At 44.5% G+C, this 12,930-nt stretch overlaps 1 protein-coding gene across 1 annotated transcript in view; it reads right to left on the bottom strand.

Moving 5' to 3' along the window:
- The window catches only part of aatf (apoptosis antagonizing transcription factor), a 117,310-nt gene that overhangs the window by 48,003 nt on the left and 56,377 nt on the right, over nt 1–12,930 (bottom strand). Inside the window, exons 6-8 of the mRNA XM_033046250.1 lie at nt 10,340–10,529; nt 8,909–9,073; nt 2,542–2,625 (exon numbers count right to left, since the gene is read on the bottom strand). Of these exons, the coding sequence (XP_032902141.1) occupies nt 2,542–2,625; nt 8,909–9,073; nt 10,340–10,529 (439 nt within the window). The remainder of the gene's footprint in view (nt 1–2,541; nt 2,626–8,908; nt 9,074–10,339; nt 10,530–12,930) is intronic.

Genomic DNA, 12,930 nt, shown 5'->3' with positions numbered 1-12,930 from the left:
CATTGGCAGTCAGTAGCTTCAGCTTGCTGTTCTATGTTTAATGTGAGATTACACGCTGAATAGCCATTATAGAAGACAGGGGGAAAAAAGTCAGTCATTTCATCTCACTTAAATGGAAAGAAAATTGGTAGGATTCGGTACCCCCTGCAGCAGAAATATTACTGCTGTTTAAACAGTAGCTTCCCACCATACAAAGCATCGTTTGCTCACTAACTAGGCAGTAAATGGGAGTTCTCCAACAGTTCGTTCATTATAATTTAGTGACCTGCATTAAATTATGCTGGAATTGGAGTTGCACTTCATAAAGGTGGAATGTTTAGTTCAGTTTAGAGATACAGCGCGAAAACAGGTGCTTTGGCCCACCGAGTCCACGCCGACCAGCGATCCGCACGCACCAACACTATCCTACACTCTGGGGACAATTTACAATTAACAGAAGCCAATTAGCCTACAAACCTGTACGTCTTCGGAGCGTGGGATGAAACTGCAGCACACTACCAGAAAACCCACAAAGGTCACAGGGAGAACGTACATGCTCGGTATAACAACACCCATAGTCAGGATCAAACCCGGGTCTCTGGCGCTGTAAGGCAGCAACTCTATTGCTGCGCCACCGTGCTTCTGTTTCTTGTGATACATTTCCTTGACAGCCTTAACTGCATTTGTGCATCGCTCTCTGATATACAGTTTTCAATGTCATTCTAACACTGTCAGAATTAAAGGACGTTCCTTTCGGAAGGAGATGAGGAGGAATTTCTTCAGTCAGAGGGTGGTGAATCTGTGGAATTCATTGCCACCGACAGCTGTGGAGGGCAAGTCAATGGATATATTAAAGGCCAAAATAGATAGATTCTTGATTAGTACGGGTGTCAGGGGTTATGGGGAGAAGGCCTGAGAATTGGGTTGGGAGGGAGAGATAGATCAGCTATGATTGAATGGCGGAGTAGACTTGATGGGCCAAATGGCCTAATTCTGCTCCTTTCACTTATGAACATGAAATAGCCAAATGCATATTTCAGCTCTTCCGCCGTCTCTCATGGTATGAAGCATCTTTTTCTCAACTTAGAAGGAAGTAGACATGACCTGTTAAAATTACTTTTGCACAAGCCAGTTATAACATCATCAGCGCATTTCCTGGCACTCTTCCCCATCTATATTAACATCTTGCAAATTACAGTACAAACTTAGGTCTTGCGAATGCTAAATTCTTTACACAGTCTACTGATACTGCAGACATATGTTACACCAATCAAATAAATTGAATGACCTAATTTCATTACAGAGTAAAGTTGGAAATGATTGCTGTAATATTTTATCTGCTCAGAATTTGACTCAAGGTATAAATCAACAAGTCATAAGACAACAAATAGCAATTTAGCGAATAGCGCCACAGATCCGGGTTCGATCCTGACTACTGGTGCTGTCTATATGGAGTTTGTACTTTTTCCCCTGTGTCCTGCGTGGGTTTTCTTCGAGATCTTTGGTTTTCTCCCACACTCCAAAGACGTGCAGGTTTGTAGATTAATCGGCTTGGTGTAAATGTAAAAATTGTCCCTAGTGTGTGTTAGGGTAGTGTTAATGTGCGGGGATCGCTGGACGAAGCTGACTCTGTGGGCCGAAGTGCCTGTTTCCGCGCTGTATCTCTAAACTAAACTAAACTCACAGATAGTCCGATAATTAATTTTATTGAAAAAAATGACCACATGAGCTTTTTGCAGTATTTTAGCATGGCCAAGTCACACTGTAGGTTAGCCTTCTGTATAAATTTAGTTCAGTTTAGTTTATTGTCACATGTACCAAGGTACAGCAAAAAGCTTTTTACAGCCATTTACAGTGTACAGATACATGATAAGGGGATAACGCTTAGTGCAAGGTAAAGCCAGTAAAGTCCGATCAAAGATAGTCCGAAGGTCACCAATGAGGTCGATCGTAGTTCAGCACCGCTTTCTGGTTGTGGTAGGATGGTTCGGTTGCCTGATAACAGCGTGGAAGAAACTGTCCTTGAATCTGGAGGTGTGCGTTTTCACACTTCTATACCTTTTGCCCGATGGTACAGGGATAAATCATATTCATATTGAGCAAATAATACATTTCAAAATACTGCTGCCTTTCTCCCAGGCTCAATCACTCTCTGAATATCACTTCACATGATTTTGAAACATCACTTATCCTGAACCCCCAGAATGGAAAAAACTGCTTAACCATGCGACATTTCTTGAACTTGATCAGTTATTCACTCTGTTTGGCATTTTAATCCAGCTTTGTAAAAAAAAAAAGTTGATAACAATGCTATTATCCAGGTCACTTTACTGTTCATCCAGAACAGGTGCCAGCTCTGTATCTTTTCTGAAATGATTTATTGCAAAATGACTCTTAATGCAAGACTTGCTGACTGAAATGTTTCTCCCATTTGAACGAATCTGACTTCCATGACCCCTGTCTTCTCTATTGCTAGGTTGTTCATGTCAATTCAGATGCTTTATTGATATCCAAACAGCAGCCTGGGTAGGTGAACACCACACTTTATTTTGAGACACTCACCTGATGGTAGAAGTCATCGTCATCAAAAATCTCTTCATCTATGTCTTTCAGATGTGCGTTTGACTTTCCTTGTGGCACAATCTCCTGTGCAGAGAAAAAAAAACCCGTAGAGGTCAGGAGCAAAGAATTCCAACTTCAATAAATCCCACCCAAGTCGTTGTACCAGCTTCAAAGTCGTCTTGTTGAGTCTCATTGTCTGTGACTCGTTTTCACCTCGCCCACACCTCGCCCACACCTCGCCCACAGCTAACAGTGGCCTGTTTCCTTTATCATCATTACTTTTTTGAATATCTTTCACTCATTTGTTCTATGTCTCTCTACGTCACCGTCTATATCTCTTGTTTCCCTTTCCCCTGACTCTCAGTCTGAAGAAGGGTCTCGACCCGAAATGTCACCCATTCCCTCTCTCCAGAGATGCTGTCTGACCGGCTGAGTTACTCCAGCTTTTTGTGTCTATCTCAATAAAAGTTCAGTCACATTTTACTGCACTCTTCAGATAAGTAACTCCAGATTCCTATCTCCAGATAAGAATAGTGAAATGCTTGGATAGAGTCGATGAGGAAAGGGTGTTTCCACTAGTGGGAGAGTCAGAGCCTCAGAATTACATGACGTATTTTTATTAAGGAGACGAGGAGGAATTTCTTTAGTCAGAGGGTGGTGAATCTGTGGAATTCTTCGCCACAGAAGGCTGCGGAGGCCGCCAGTGGCTATTTCCAAGGCAGAGATAGATAGTTTTTTGATTAGTATGGGTGTTAGGGGTGATGGGGAGAAAGCAGGAGAGTGAGGTTAGGAGGGAGAGATAGATCAGTCATGATTGAATGGCGGAGTAGACTTGATGGGCCAAACTGACTAATTCTGTTCCTATCACCTGAACTTATGAGCAACCTCATCCATGCCGACTGTAAATTGTGGAGATTTTTGTAGTCATTTGCCTTGGGCACGTTGCTCTCAACCTTTCCAGTCTAATTACCTGTCCAGGCATCTTTGAACAGTGTAATTATATCTGGCCAAATGTGTTTAAACGTTGTAAGTGTTTCATCCCAATCCCTCTTAAATTTTAATACTCACTAGACCAAGTGGAACCCGTTGGGTCCCTGTCACATGGGTGTCCTGGTCCTCCAACGCAACCCGTTCCCCAACGCAATATTCCATCACTCACCCATAGTCCCCAACTGCTCAGGGGCGGCTCATTTCCACCCCCTCCTCTTCACCCTCCCTCTTTTTAAACTTTAAAAAATTGACTTTTCACTTTAAAAAATCCAATTGCACTTACTGCCAGGACTCAGTGTCCTATGATTTGCAACATTGTAACAGGCAGGGCCAGCAAGTGCAATTGGATGTTTTACAGTGAACGGTTAAGTCGGCAGTTTATGTAAATGAGATCCCATTGTGAGGTCGTAGCTGCTAACTGCCACTGCAACTTCAAGTGGTTTTTCTCAAACCGGATTTTGTAAAGTGAAAAATGTTAATAACTTGTAAAATATACCATCAATCTGAAGGAAACTTGATACAACATCACAGGACAATGGTGAGTAAGGTGGTCCAAAAATCGTAGCACTATCGTGTACCATTTTGGCGTAATTCAGGGCATGACTCACACGGACAGACACGCACGCAAACAGACACTCACAAACAAACAAGATGAGAGTTTTAATAATTATATAGATTAAAGACTCCTTCTGTTCAGCCCAGTCCGTCACACAGACCAGACTACCCACCATTCACTCCATCTACACCACGATGCTTCGGAAATGCAGCCAAAATGATCAAAGACTTGTCCCACCCCAGTAATTCTTTCTGCTCCCCACTCCCATCTGTCAGAAGGTACACAAGCTTAGAGTCATGTAGTTATAGTGCGTGGAAACAGGCCCTTCAGCCCAATTTGACCACACTGACCAACATGCCCTATCTACACTAGTCCCACCTGCCTGCATTTGGAAATATCCCTCTAAACCCATCCTATCCATGTACCTGTCTAAATGTTTATTAACTCCTCAACTACCTCCTCCGGCAGCTCATTCCATTCACCCACCACCCTTTGTGTAAAAAAAGTTATCTCTCAGGTTCCTATTAAATCTTTCCCTCTTCACCTTAAACCTATGTCCTCTGGCTCTTGATTCTCCTACTCTGGGCAAAGGACTCTTAATTTACCTGATCTATTCCTATCGTGAATTTGTACACTTCTATAAGACCACCCCCCTCCCTATCCTCTTGTGCTCCAAGGAATAGAGTCCTACCCTGCTCAACTGCTCCCTATAGCTCCGGCCTTTTGAGTCCTGGCAGCATCCTCGTAAATCTTCTCTGCATCTTTTCCTGCAGTTCTTCCACAAACTAGGGAGGGCACTGCCCGATTCACCTCGAGCTCATTGTGGACATCGGACTTTATGGAGCGGATGCGCTACGATGCTGAGAACTGTATTCTTTGTATCTTCTGCTTTGTGCTATCTATTGTACTTGAGTTTGACTTGATTGTATTTATGTATAGTATTATCTGACCTGACTAGAGAGCATGCAAAACAAAGCTTTTCACTGACAATAATAAACCTAATCCTGTTTCACTTTTTCCCCTGCCCGACTCGAAGCTGCAGACACATTTCACTGGCAGTAAGGAAGTTATGGCAGACGATTTATCCCCAGGTGGCGCCACAGATTAGCCCATTCAATCTCACTTTCACTAAATTCCCTTCTCGTGAAGCGATAAGCAAAGCCAGTTATACTATGGAAGCCAGGCTCAAACTCTTTAACACACACAGACTGCGGATCCAGATTAAGCCCTTCAATAGTCTGATGGCTCACTGCCATATCACATAATGCTGTTATATCCAGAGTTCGCAGGCTACTGTGATTTGTTTTAAACTTGCATTACCAGCTAGCATGCTAAGATGTGTTTGTTTAAAAATATTCGACCAAATTTGTGAACACAGCTATAGTTTAAATATAGTTATAGCTAGTGTCTAAAGAAGGGTCTCGACCCGAAACGTCACCCATTCCAACTCTCTAGACATGCTTCCTATCCCCGCTGAGTTACTCCAGCATTTTGTGTCTACCTTCTGTTTATCTGGTCTATGACTAGAACTATGAGCAAATTCAATGATGCAAAAATGGTTTCAAATATCTTAATTTGCCATCTTAACCATCCACAAAATTCTGGCACGTTTGATAAAAGGATGGCAGGGGGTGGGGGGGGACCTCATTGAAACTTACCGAATTATGAAATGCCTGGATAGAGTGGATGCAGAGAGGAATTTTCCACTAGTGGGAGAGTCTAGGACCAGAGACCATAACCTCAGAATAAAAGGACGTACTTTAAGAAAGGAGATAAGGAGGAATTTCTTTAGCCAGAGGGGGGTGAATCTGTGGAATTCATTGCCACCGACAGCTATGGAGGCTAAGTAATTGGGTAGCAGAGAGTGATAGGTTCTCAATTAGGAAGGGCATCAAAAGTTATGGGGAGAAGGCAGGAGAATGGGGTTGAGAGGGAAAGATGGGGTTGAGAGGGAAAAAGCTTGATGGGCTGAATGGCCTAATTCTGCACCTATGACGTGAGCATTTTGAGGGTATCCAATGACTTAACGATTTTGCAGAATGATCACTTTCTGATACGATAGAACTTTATTGATCCCAGGAGGGAAATTGATCTGCCAACTGTCATAAAACACAAGATACATGAAACAACACCTCGCTCAAGGGGCCATTCTTCAGACAGACCCTGAACAGTAAGCGCTGGCAGAGGTTGTGCCTGTGGGAGGTTGAAGCAACACAATCATGTCCAAACCTGCCCTACCACGCTCTGACTTACACTTTCCACCAGGTGTCAATGGATAACGATCAACAGATTAGGAATCCTACCATGGTTCTTTTTCTCCGTAGCCTGGAGCAAGGAGACTAAGCACAGTGCTCCTGCCTTTCTGACAGCCGAGATCAGTAAACTTAACACAAGCGGAGACTGAATTTGAGAACTACTTAGGACAAGCAAAACACTGCCAATTATGTGCAAGGAGGAAAAGTAGCTGGAAACATAAAGCAAATCAATGGTCCTGTGAATAGGCAGTGGGTGAATTTATCTTTAATCAATTCATAGGTTTAGAAGAAAGGTACGAATTTGAAGCATTTACTAACTTCTTCTCCATTCTGAAGTTAATTTGGAGCTCAGCTAGAACAGTACAGCATGGATTCTCTGTGGATTGTCACCTTGTCGTGGTGGAGAAGCTTGTGTGGTCCTGAGATCCTGAGAGTGATGCCGTCTGGAGCTATGCTCCTGGTAGGGCCACCCATGGCGGTAAGCTCGAGGGGGAGGTCTCTGTCAAAGAGCGACCCAACCAAGACCTCAACGGTGGAACAGGCGGAGGACGATGGCTGACCTTAGTGGAGCGTCACGACGGCTGGGAAGGCGGATGAAGGCTGCAGCAGAAAAGGGTCTCCGGTCGTCTTGGACTCCATGCCACTGGATCCTGACCCAGATCTGTCAAGGACCGTGGGGTGGCTGTCTGTGCACCAGTCTCCCCACGTTAAACAAAGTCACGCACAGGCGTCCTCCATGTAGGGAATAGCACCCTGGAGACACCCATGGTCAGCCATGACCGAAGGGGGCCTAAGAAGACATCATGGGAACAGGTCCATCAGCCAATAATGTCTGCGCTGAACATGTTGCTTAGACCAACTCTTATCTGCCTGCACATGATACATATTCCTCCACTCCCAGCATATCCACGTGCCTGTCTAAAAGCCTCTTCAATGCCACTATCGTACCTGCCTCCACCACCCCCTGGCAGCACATTCCAAGCATTCACCACCCTCTGTGCAAAAAAAACCTGCCCCGTACATCTCCTTTTAAACGTTGCCCCCCTCACTTCAAGGTGTGAGTGACAAAGCCTGCCCTCTACAATTTGATATTTCCAATCTGGGAAAATTTCTGACTGTATATCTTATCTACGCCTCTCATAATTTAATATATTTCAGTTCAGTTCAGTTTGGTTTATTGTCACGTGTGCGGAAAAGCTTTTTGTTGCGTGCTAACTAGTCAACAGAAAGACAATACATGATTACAATCAATCCTTTTAGTGTATAGATACATCACAATCACAATCACAATAATACTTTATTCGCCAAGTATATTTTGCAACATATGAGGAATTTCATTTGCCAAGTCAGTCATACAAATAAAAAGCAACAGAACACACAAAACACATTTTAACATAAACATCCACCACAGTGACTCCTCCACATTCCTCACTGTGATGGAAGGCAATTAAAAAGTTCAATCTCTTCCCTTGTTTGTTCTCCTGCAGTCGGAGGCCTCGAGCCGTCCGTTGACGGGACGATCTTGACTCCCGTAGCCGGCGGCGTTTCGGCCCTCCGCATCGGGGCGATCAGTTCCTGTATCGGGGGGTGGGGGGGAATGTCAGTTCCCCCGCTCCGGCGATCGGACCCCGGGCTGGGGCTGGTCGAGCCTCTGCTTCATTGGAGCTCCTGACTAGCCTCTCCCGAGACTGCGAGCTCTTGATGGTAAGTCACCAGGTTGGAGCGATCCCAGGCAATGGATCAGCTCCGATGTTAAGTCCACGCCCCACGGTGGGGCTCAAGTCAGTCCGAGGAGGCCTCCAGCTCCATCGATGGTAGGCCGCAGAGCGACCAGAGATGCGACCCGGAAATGTAAGAAACTGAAAAAAAGTTTCCCGCAACCCCCTCCCCCCACATAAAACAAACCGGTGAACATTTACACAAACTTTTAACACACACTTAAAATAACCAGGCTGCATTCTGGCAAAACTTCTCTGCACCCTTTCCAAAGTTTCCACATCCTTCCTGTAATGGAGCGACCAGAACTGCACACTGCGGCCTAACCAAACTCCTATAAAGCTGCATCATGGCTTCCCGACTCTTATACTCAATGCACCAACCAATGAAGGCTAGTATATGGTATGCCTTTTTACCACTCTGTCTATTTGTGTTTCCACTTTCAGGGAGTTATGACCCCAAGATCCCGCTCATCATCATCATCATCATCATCAACGGGCACGGTGCCTTACAATGCCGTGTACAACAGCGATCGAAACTTCTACTGAAGTGTGGATGACCGTTGGCTCGCTAGGAGCTCACCCACCCTTTGACAGGTCTTGTTTTTGGTCCTGCTGAGGGTCCACAGCCCCCTCCTCACCTGGCAACCAAGGTAGAGGAGACGGTTTAGTCGCCGACTATCCGACCAAAGACCCCTCTGCACAACAACAATTGTGTTGCTTTTGTTTCGAGGAATGGTAAACCTATTTATCCCATTGCCCAGCCAGAAAAAAATAATCCCTTTGTTGAATAAAGGCAAAACTGCCCTCTCAGAACAGTAGATGAGAGCACAAGTTCCATGTTGACTTACCATCTCTCCAGGCACAGTCTCTGGAATCGTCTGGGGATCCTTTTCCACCTTGCCGAGGATGCTGTACAAGGATCGTTTGGTCTGGGTCCGCAGCAGCAGCCTCTCTTTATCCATCATAATCTGCTCGATCTGAGTCAAGATTGGACGCTCAAAAGCACTGAAACCCTGGAATAATAAGTGCCGGTAAGAATTTGAGTTTCATTCTATTTAAAAAGCCTAGTAATGGCTTGAGAGCTTTTACCACCTGCATTAGTTTAGTATAGAGTTACAGCACAGAAACAGGCCCATCGGTCCACCGTCAACTAGCACTGTCCTCCACACTGGGGAAAATTTACAGAAGCCAATTAACCAACAAACCTGTTAGCGTTTGGAAATTAGACACAAAATGCTGGAGTAGCTCAGCGGGACAGGTGGGTGACGTTTCGGGTCGAGGTGTTTGGGTTGTGGGAGGGAACCAGAGCACCTAGAGAATACCCATGCGGTCATGGGGAAAAACATGCAAACTCCACACAAACAGCACCCGTAGTCAATATCGAACCCGGGTCTCTGAGGCAGAAACAACCATGTTGTAAAATTATCTGTTAAAATTATTTTTTAAGTTGTCTCCTCTCATTATGGATGGTTTGATTAAACACAACTGCCAAAATATTTAACCCAGCAACATACGATATGAGTGGGTATCACGGTGGCGCAGCGGTAGAGTTGCTGCCTCACAGCGGCAGAGACCCGGGTCCCATCCTGACTACGTGTGCTGTCTGTGCGGAGTTTGTACGTTCTCCCTGTGACCTGTGTCAGTTTTCTCCAGGTGCTCCAGTTTCCTCCCACATCTCAAAGACATGCAGGTTTGTAGGTTAATTGGCTTCTGTAAATTGTGCCTAGTATGTAGATCGTTGGTCGGTGCGGACTCGATGGGCCGATGGGCCTGTTTCCACGCTATATCTCTAAACTAAATTGCTACTACAAACAAAGAAAGTTTGTTACTAGGTTAAGGCGTATCTGAGTTATTAGGAAGAAGAGTTTTGGCCTGAAACGTTGCCTATTTCCTTCGCTCCATAGATGCTGCTGCACCTGCTGAGTTTCTCCAGCATTTTTGTCTACCTTCTGAGTTATTCTTATTATGTGCAGGTACTTAACTATCTTACGGAACTGGAAACGTTTAACAGAATACAATTCTGGTTCAATTATAAAACAAGGCCTTAATTTACATTTTAATTTTTTTGCAATTGCATAGCAAACTAGTTAACAAGCATGCAAATACCAAATGTGTAGGAAAGAACTGCAGATGCGGGTTTAAACTGAAGATAGACACAAAATACCAAGTTCCCTTGCACTAGAATTCGAAAATATCTTTGAAAACAGACCATTAAAAATAAAAAAAACTTGCTTTAAAGAAATATTAAAAATCAAAGCAGAAAGACAAGATCAAGTCACCTTGCCCATTTTTCCTGAGGCTAGTTTGGTCTTCTCATGCCATTTCTGCAGTGTGCTGTTCCGATAGGTTTTGAAGTCAGCAAAGCGCTTGGCCATGAACTCTGGGTATTCATCCATTTCCAGCTTCCTTTTCAGTGGCCGTTTTCTCTCGTGGATTCTCTCCCTTTCATCATCGCTGGGAATTTCATCACTGGAAACAACGGAGATTTTAGGTTTGGGTTTATTATTGTTACATGTACCGAGATACGATGTACCTAGTAACGGAGGGAGTCCCCGTAGAAGCCTGGGGCTCGCCTGGATCGGAACCGCTCCAGTAGACCGAGCGTGCGGGTGGACCGAACTTTGGAAACGGCGCCAAAAACTTGGCGGCGCCCGCATGTGTAAATTGACAATAAGAATTTCACTGCGCAGTTGTACATGTGACAAATAAAGAACCATTGAACCATTGTACAGTGAAGAGCTTTGTTTTGCATGCTTTCCAAACAGATCATATAATACTATGGCCCATTCTTAGTCACGTGCGTGACCAAAAAGATGGGAAATTGTGAAATACATCTCTTCTAATTCTGAAAACATTCCAGGTATATTGTGTTGTACTGTATATTTGATTCATCTTTTTTCGGTTTATCAAGTGAAATATTTACGTTATGCAGACAATGGTTGTTTAGGGTCAGAGGTCAAATAGGACCGGTCACGTGTGTGACGTCACACAGCAGCGCTTTACAAACTCTGTGAATTTAATTCTCATTAAATAACAATTAATAAGATTAATCTTTTACAATGATTGTTTTATTGTATTACTTTGTTATGCCATCTGGTCACGTGTGCGACAGTTTGGTTCACTTTCCAAAGAATGGGCCTACACAAAATACAATCAAGTCAAACTCAAGTGCAATAGTACTTTATCGGGAGGCACGGTGGCGCCGAGACTCGGGCTCGATCCTGACTACGGGTGCTGTCTGTTCAGAGTTTGCACGTTCTCCCCGTGACCTGCGTGGGGTTCCCCCAGGTGGCCCGGTTCCCACCCACACACCAAAGGCGTGCAGGCTTGTATATTAATTGGCTTTGGTAAATTGTCCCCAGTGTGCAGGATTGGACTAGTGTACACGGATCACTGGTCGGCATGTACTCAGTGGGCCGAAGGGCCTGTTTCCATACTGTATCTTTCAACTAAACTAAACTAGTAGAGCAAAGAGGAAGGTACAGAGTGCAGAATATAGTTCTCAGCATTGTAGCGCACCAGTTCCAGAGACAAAGTCCAATGTCCGCAATGGGGTAGAGGTGAATCGGACAGTACCCGAGTTTATGGAAGGACCGTTCAGAAGCCTGATAACAGAGGGGGGTGAAGCTGTTACAGTATCTGGTGGTGCGCACTTTTAAGCCGGACTGTCGCTTTCTTCTCTAGTGTATATTTCCCACCCCCCCCCCCCCCACCCCACAGGCAACTTAATATACAAGGTGCGTCAGGAAAAAAATCATGCCTCCATTTAATTCATCTATCCTGGGAACCTCATCACTGGAAGCAAATGAGCATTTAGGCTTAGGTTTATTATTGTCACATGTACCGATAGGCAAGGGGTAGAGAGATACAGGCCTAGGCAAATGAGATTAGTGTAGGTGGGCAGAGGGAACAGCATGGAGATAGTGGGCCAAAGGGCCTGTGCATGTGCTGTACAACTCTGTGAGTATTTCCTTGGGGGGAAAATCAGCAACTTTTGGTCACTGTCAGATGCTAACTGTTTAAAGGACAGAATGAGGAAATAATTAGAACATCAACTAATATTTATACAAGAGCAAAAGTTCAATATAAAAAGAGACAGCTGTGAATTACTGGGAAGATGTACTACACATGGAGGAGAACACTTAAGAACAACTGAAGATTTGGCATCCACAAAACTCTTCCTAAGTGTCGTATAAATCTTTTGAGCTTGAAATCACTAGCATTCATTTTGACAGCCAAATAAAGGCTGGAAATTCATGTCCGCTGGGAGTGTATTTGGACTGCCGATGCAATCTTGTCGGCTGTGACTCCCAATAGCTTCACAAACACATGCTCAACGTTCATTTGCAATTAAGACTGAATATGATGGTATTGGCAGCGCTATGGAGGTGACTGAAATGTCCCATTATCATCTCACTTACATCTCACCTCCGTGCTTACAAAGAGTAAAATCTACTGGCCAAGCTGGCCATCCGCGAGTCACGGCGCCAGACGGTGGAGGGCTCTACCCGAGCCGGCTGCCTGCCCCTTTTCCGGGGATACGTCCGTGCCCGGGTGCGGATGGAAAGGGAATACGCCCTGTCTACGGGCACCCTGAGGGCGTTCCGGGACCGCTGGGCACCGAGGGGGGTTGAATGTATCCTTGACAAGGATTGCAATATAATTGTTTAGCTCGTCTTGTATTATGGTGGTGTTTTGTTTTATTGTATTGTCAATACTATTTTAATATGTGAATAAATATTTTTGATTTAAAAAAAAAAAAAAAAAAAAAAGAGTAAAATCTACCATTCACTCCAGGAATCTTTTAAGCATATCATCAATGCTTGACAGCACTGGGCCTCTACTCGCTGGAGTTTAGAAGGTTGAGGGG

Source organism: Amblyraja radiata, chromosome 28 (assembly GCF_010909765.2).
Source record: "Amblyraja radiata isolate CabotCenter1 chromosome 28, sAmbRad1.1.pri, whole genome shotgun sequence".
Classification (NCBI taxonomy): domain Eukaryota; kingdom Metazoa; phylum Chordata; class Chondrichthyes; order Rajiformes; family Rajidae; genus Amblyraja; species Amblyraja radiata.
The sequence above is the reverse complement of the archived record's forward strand: the minus strand, read 5'-3'. Positions and strand labels throughout refer to the sequence as shown.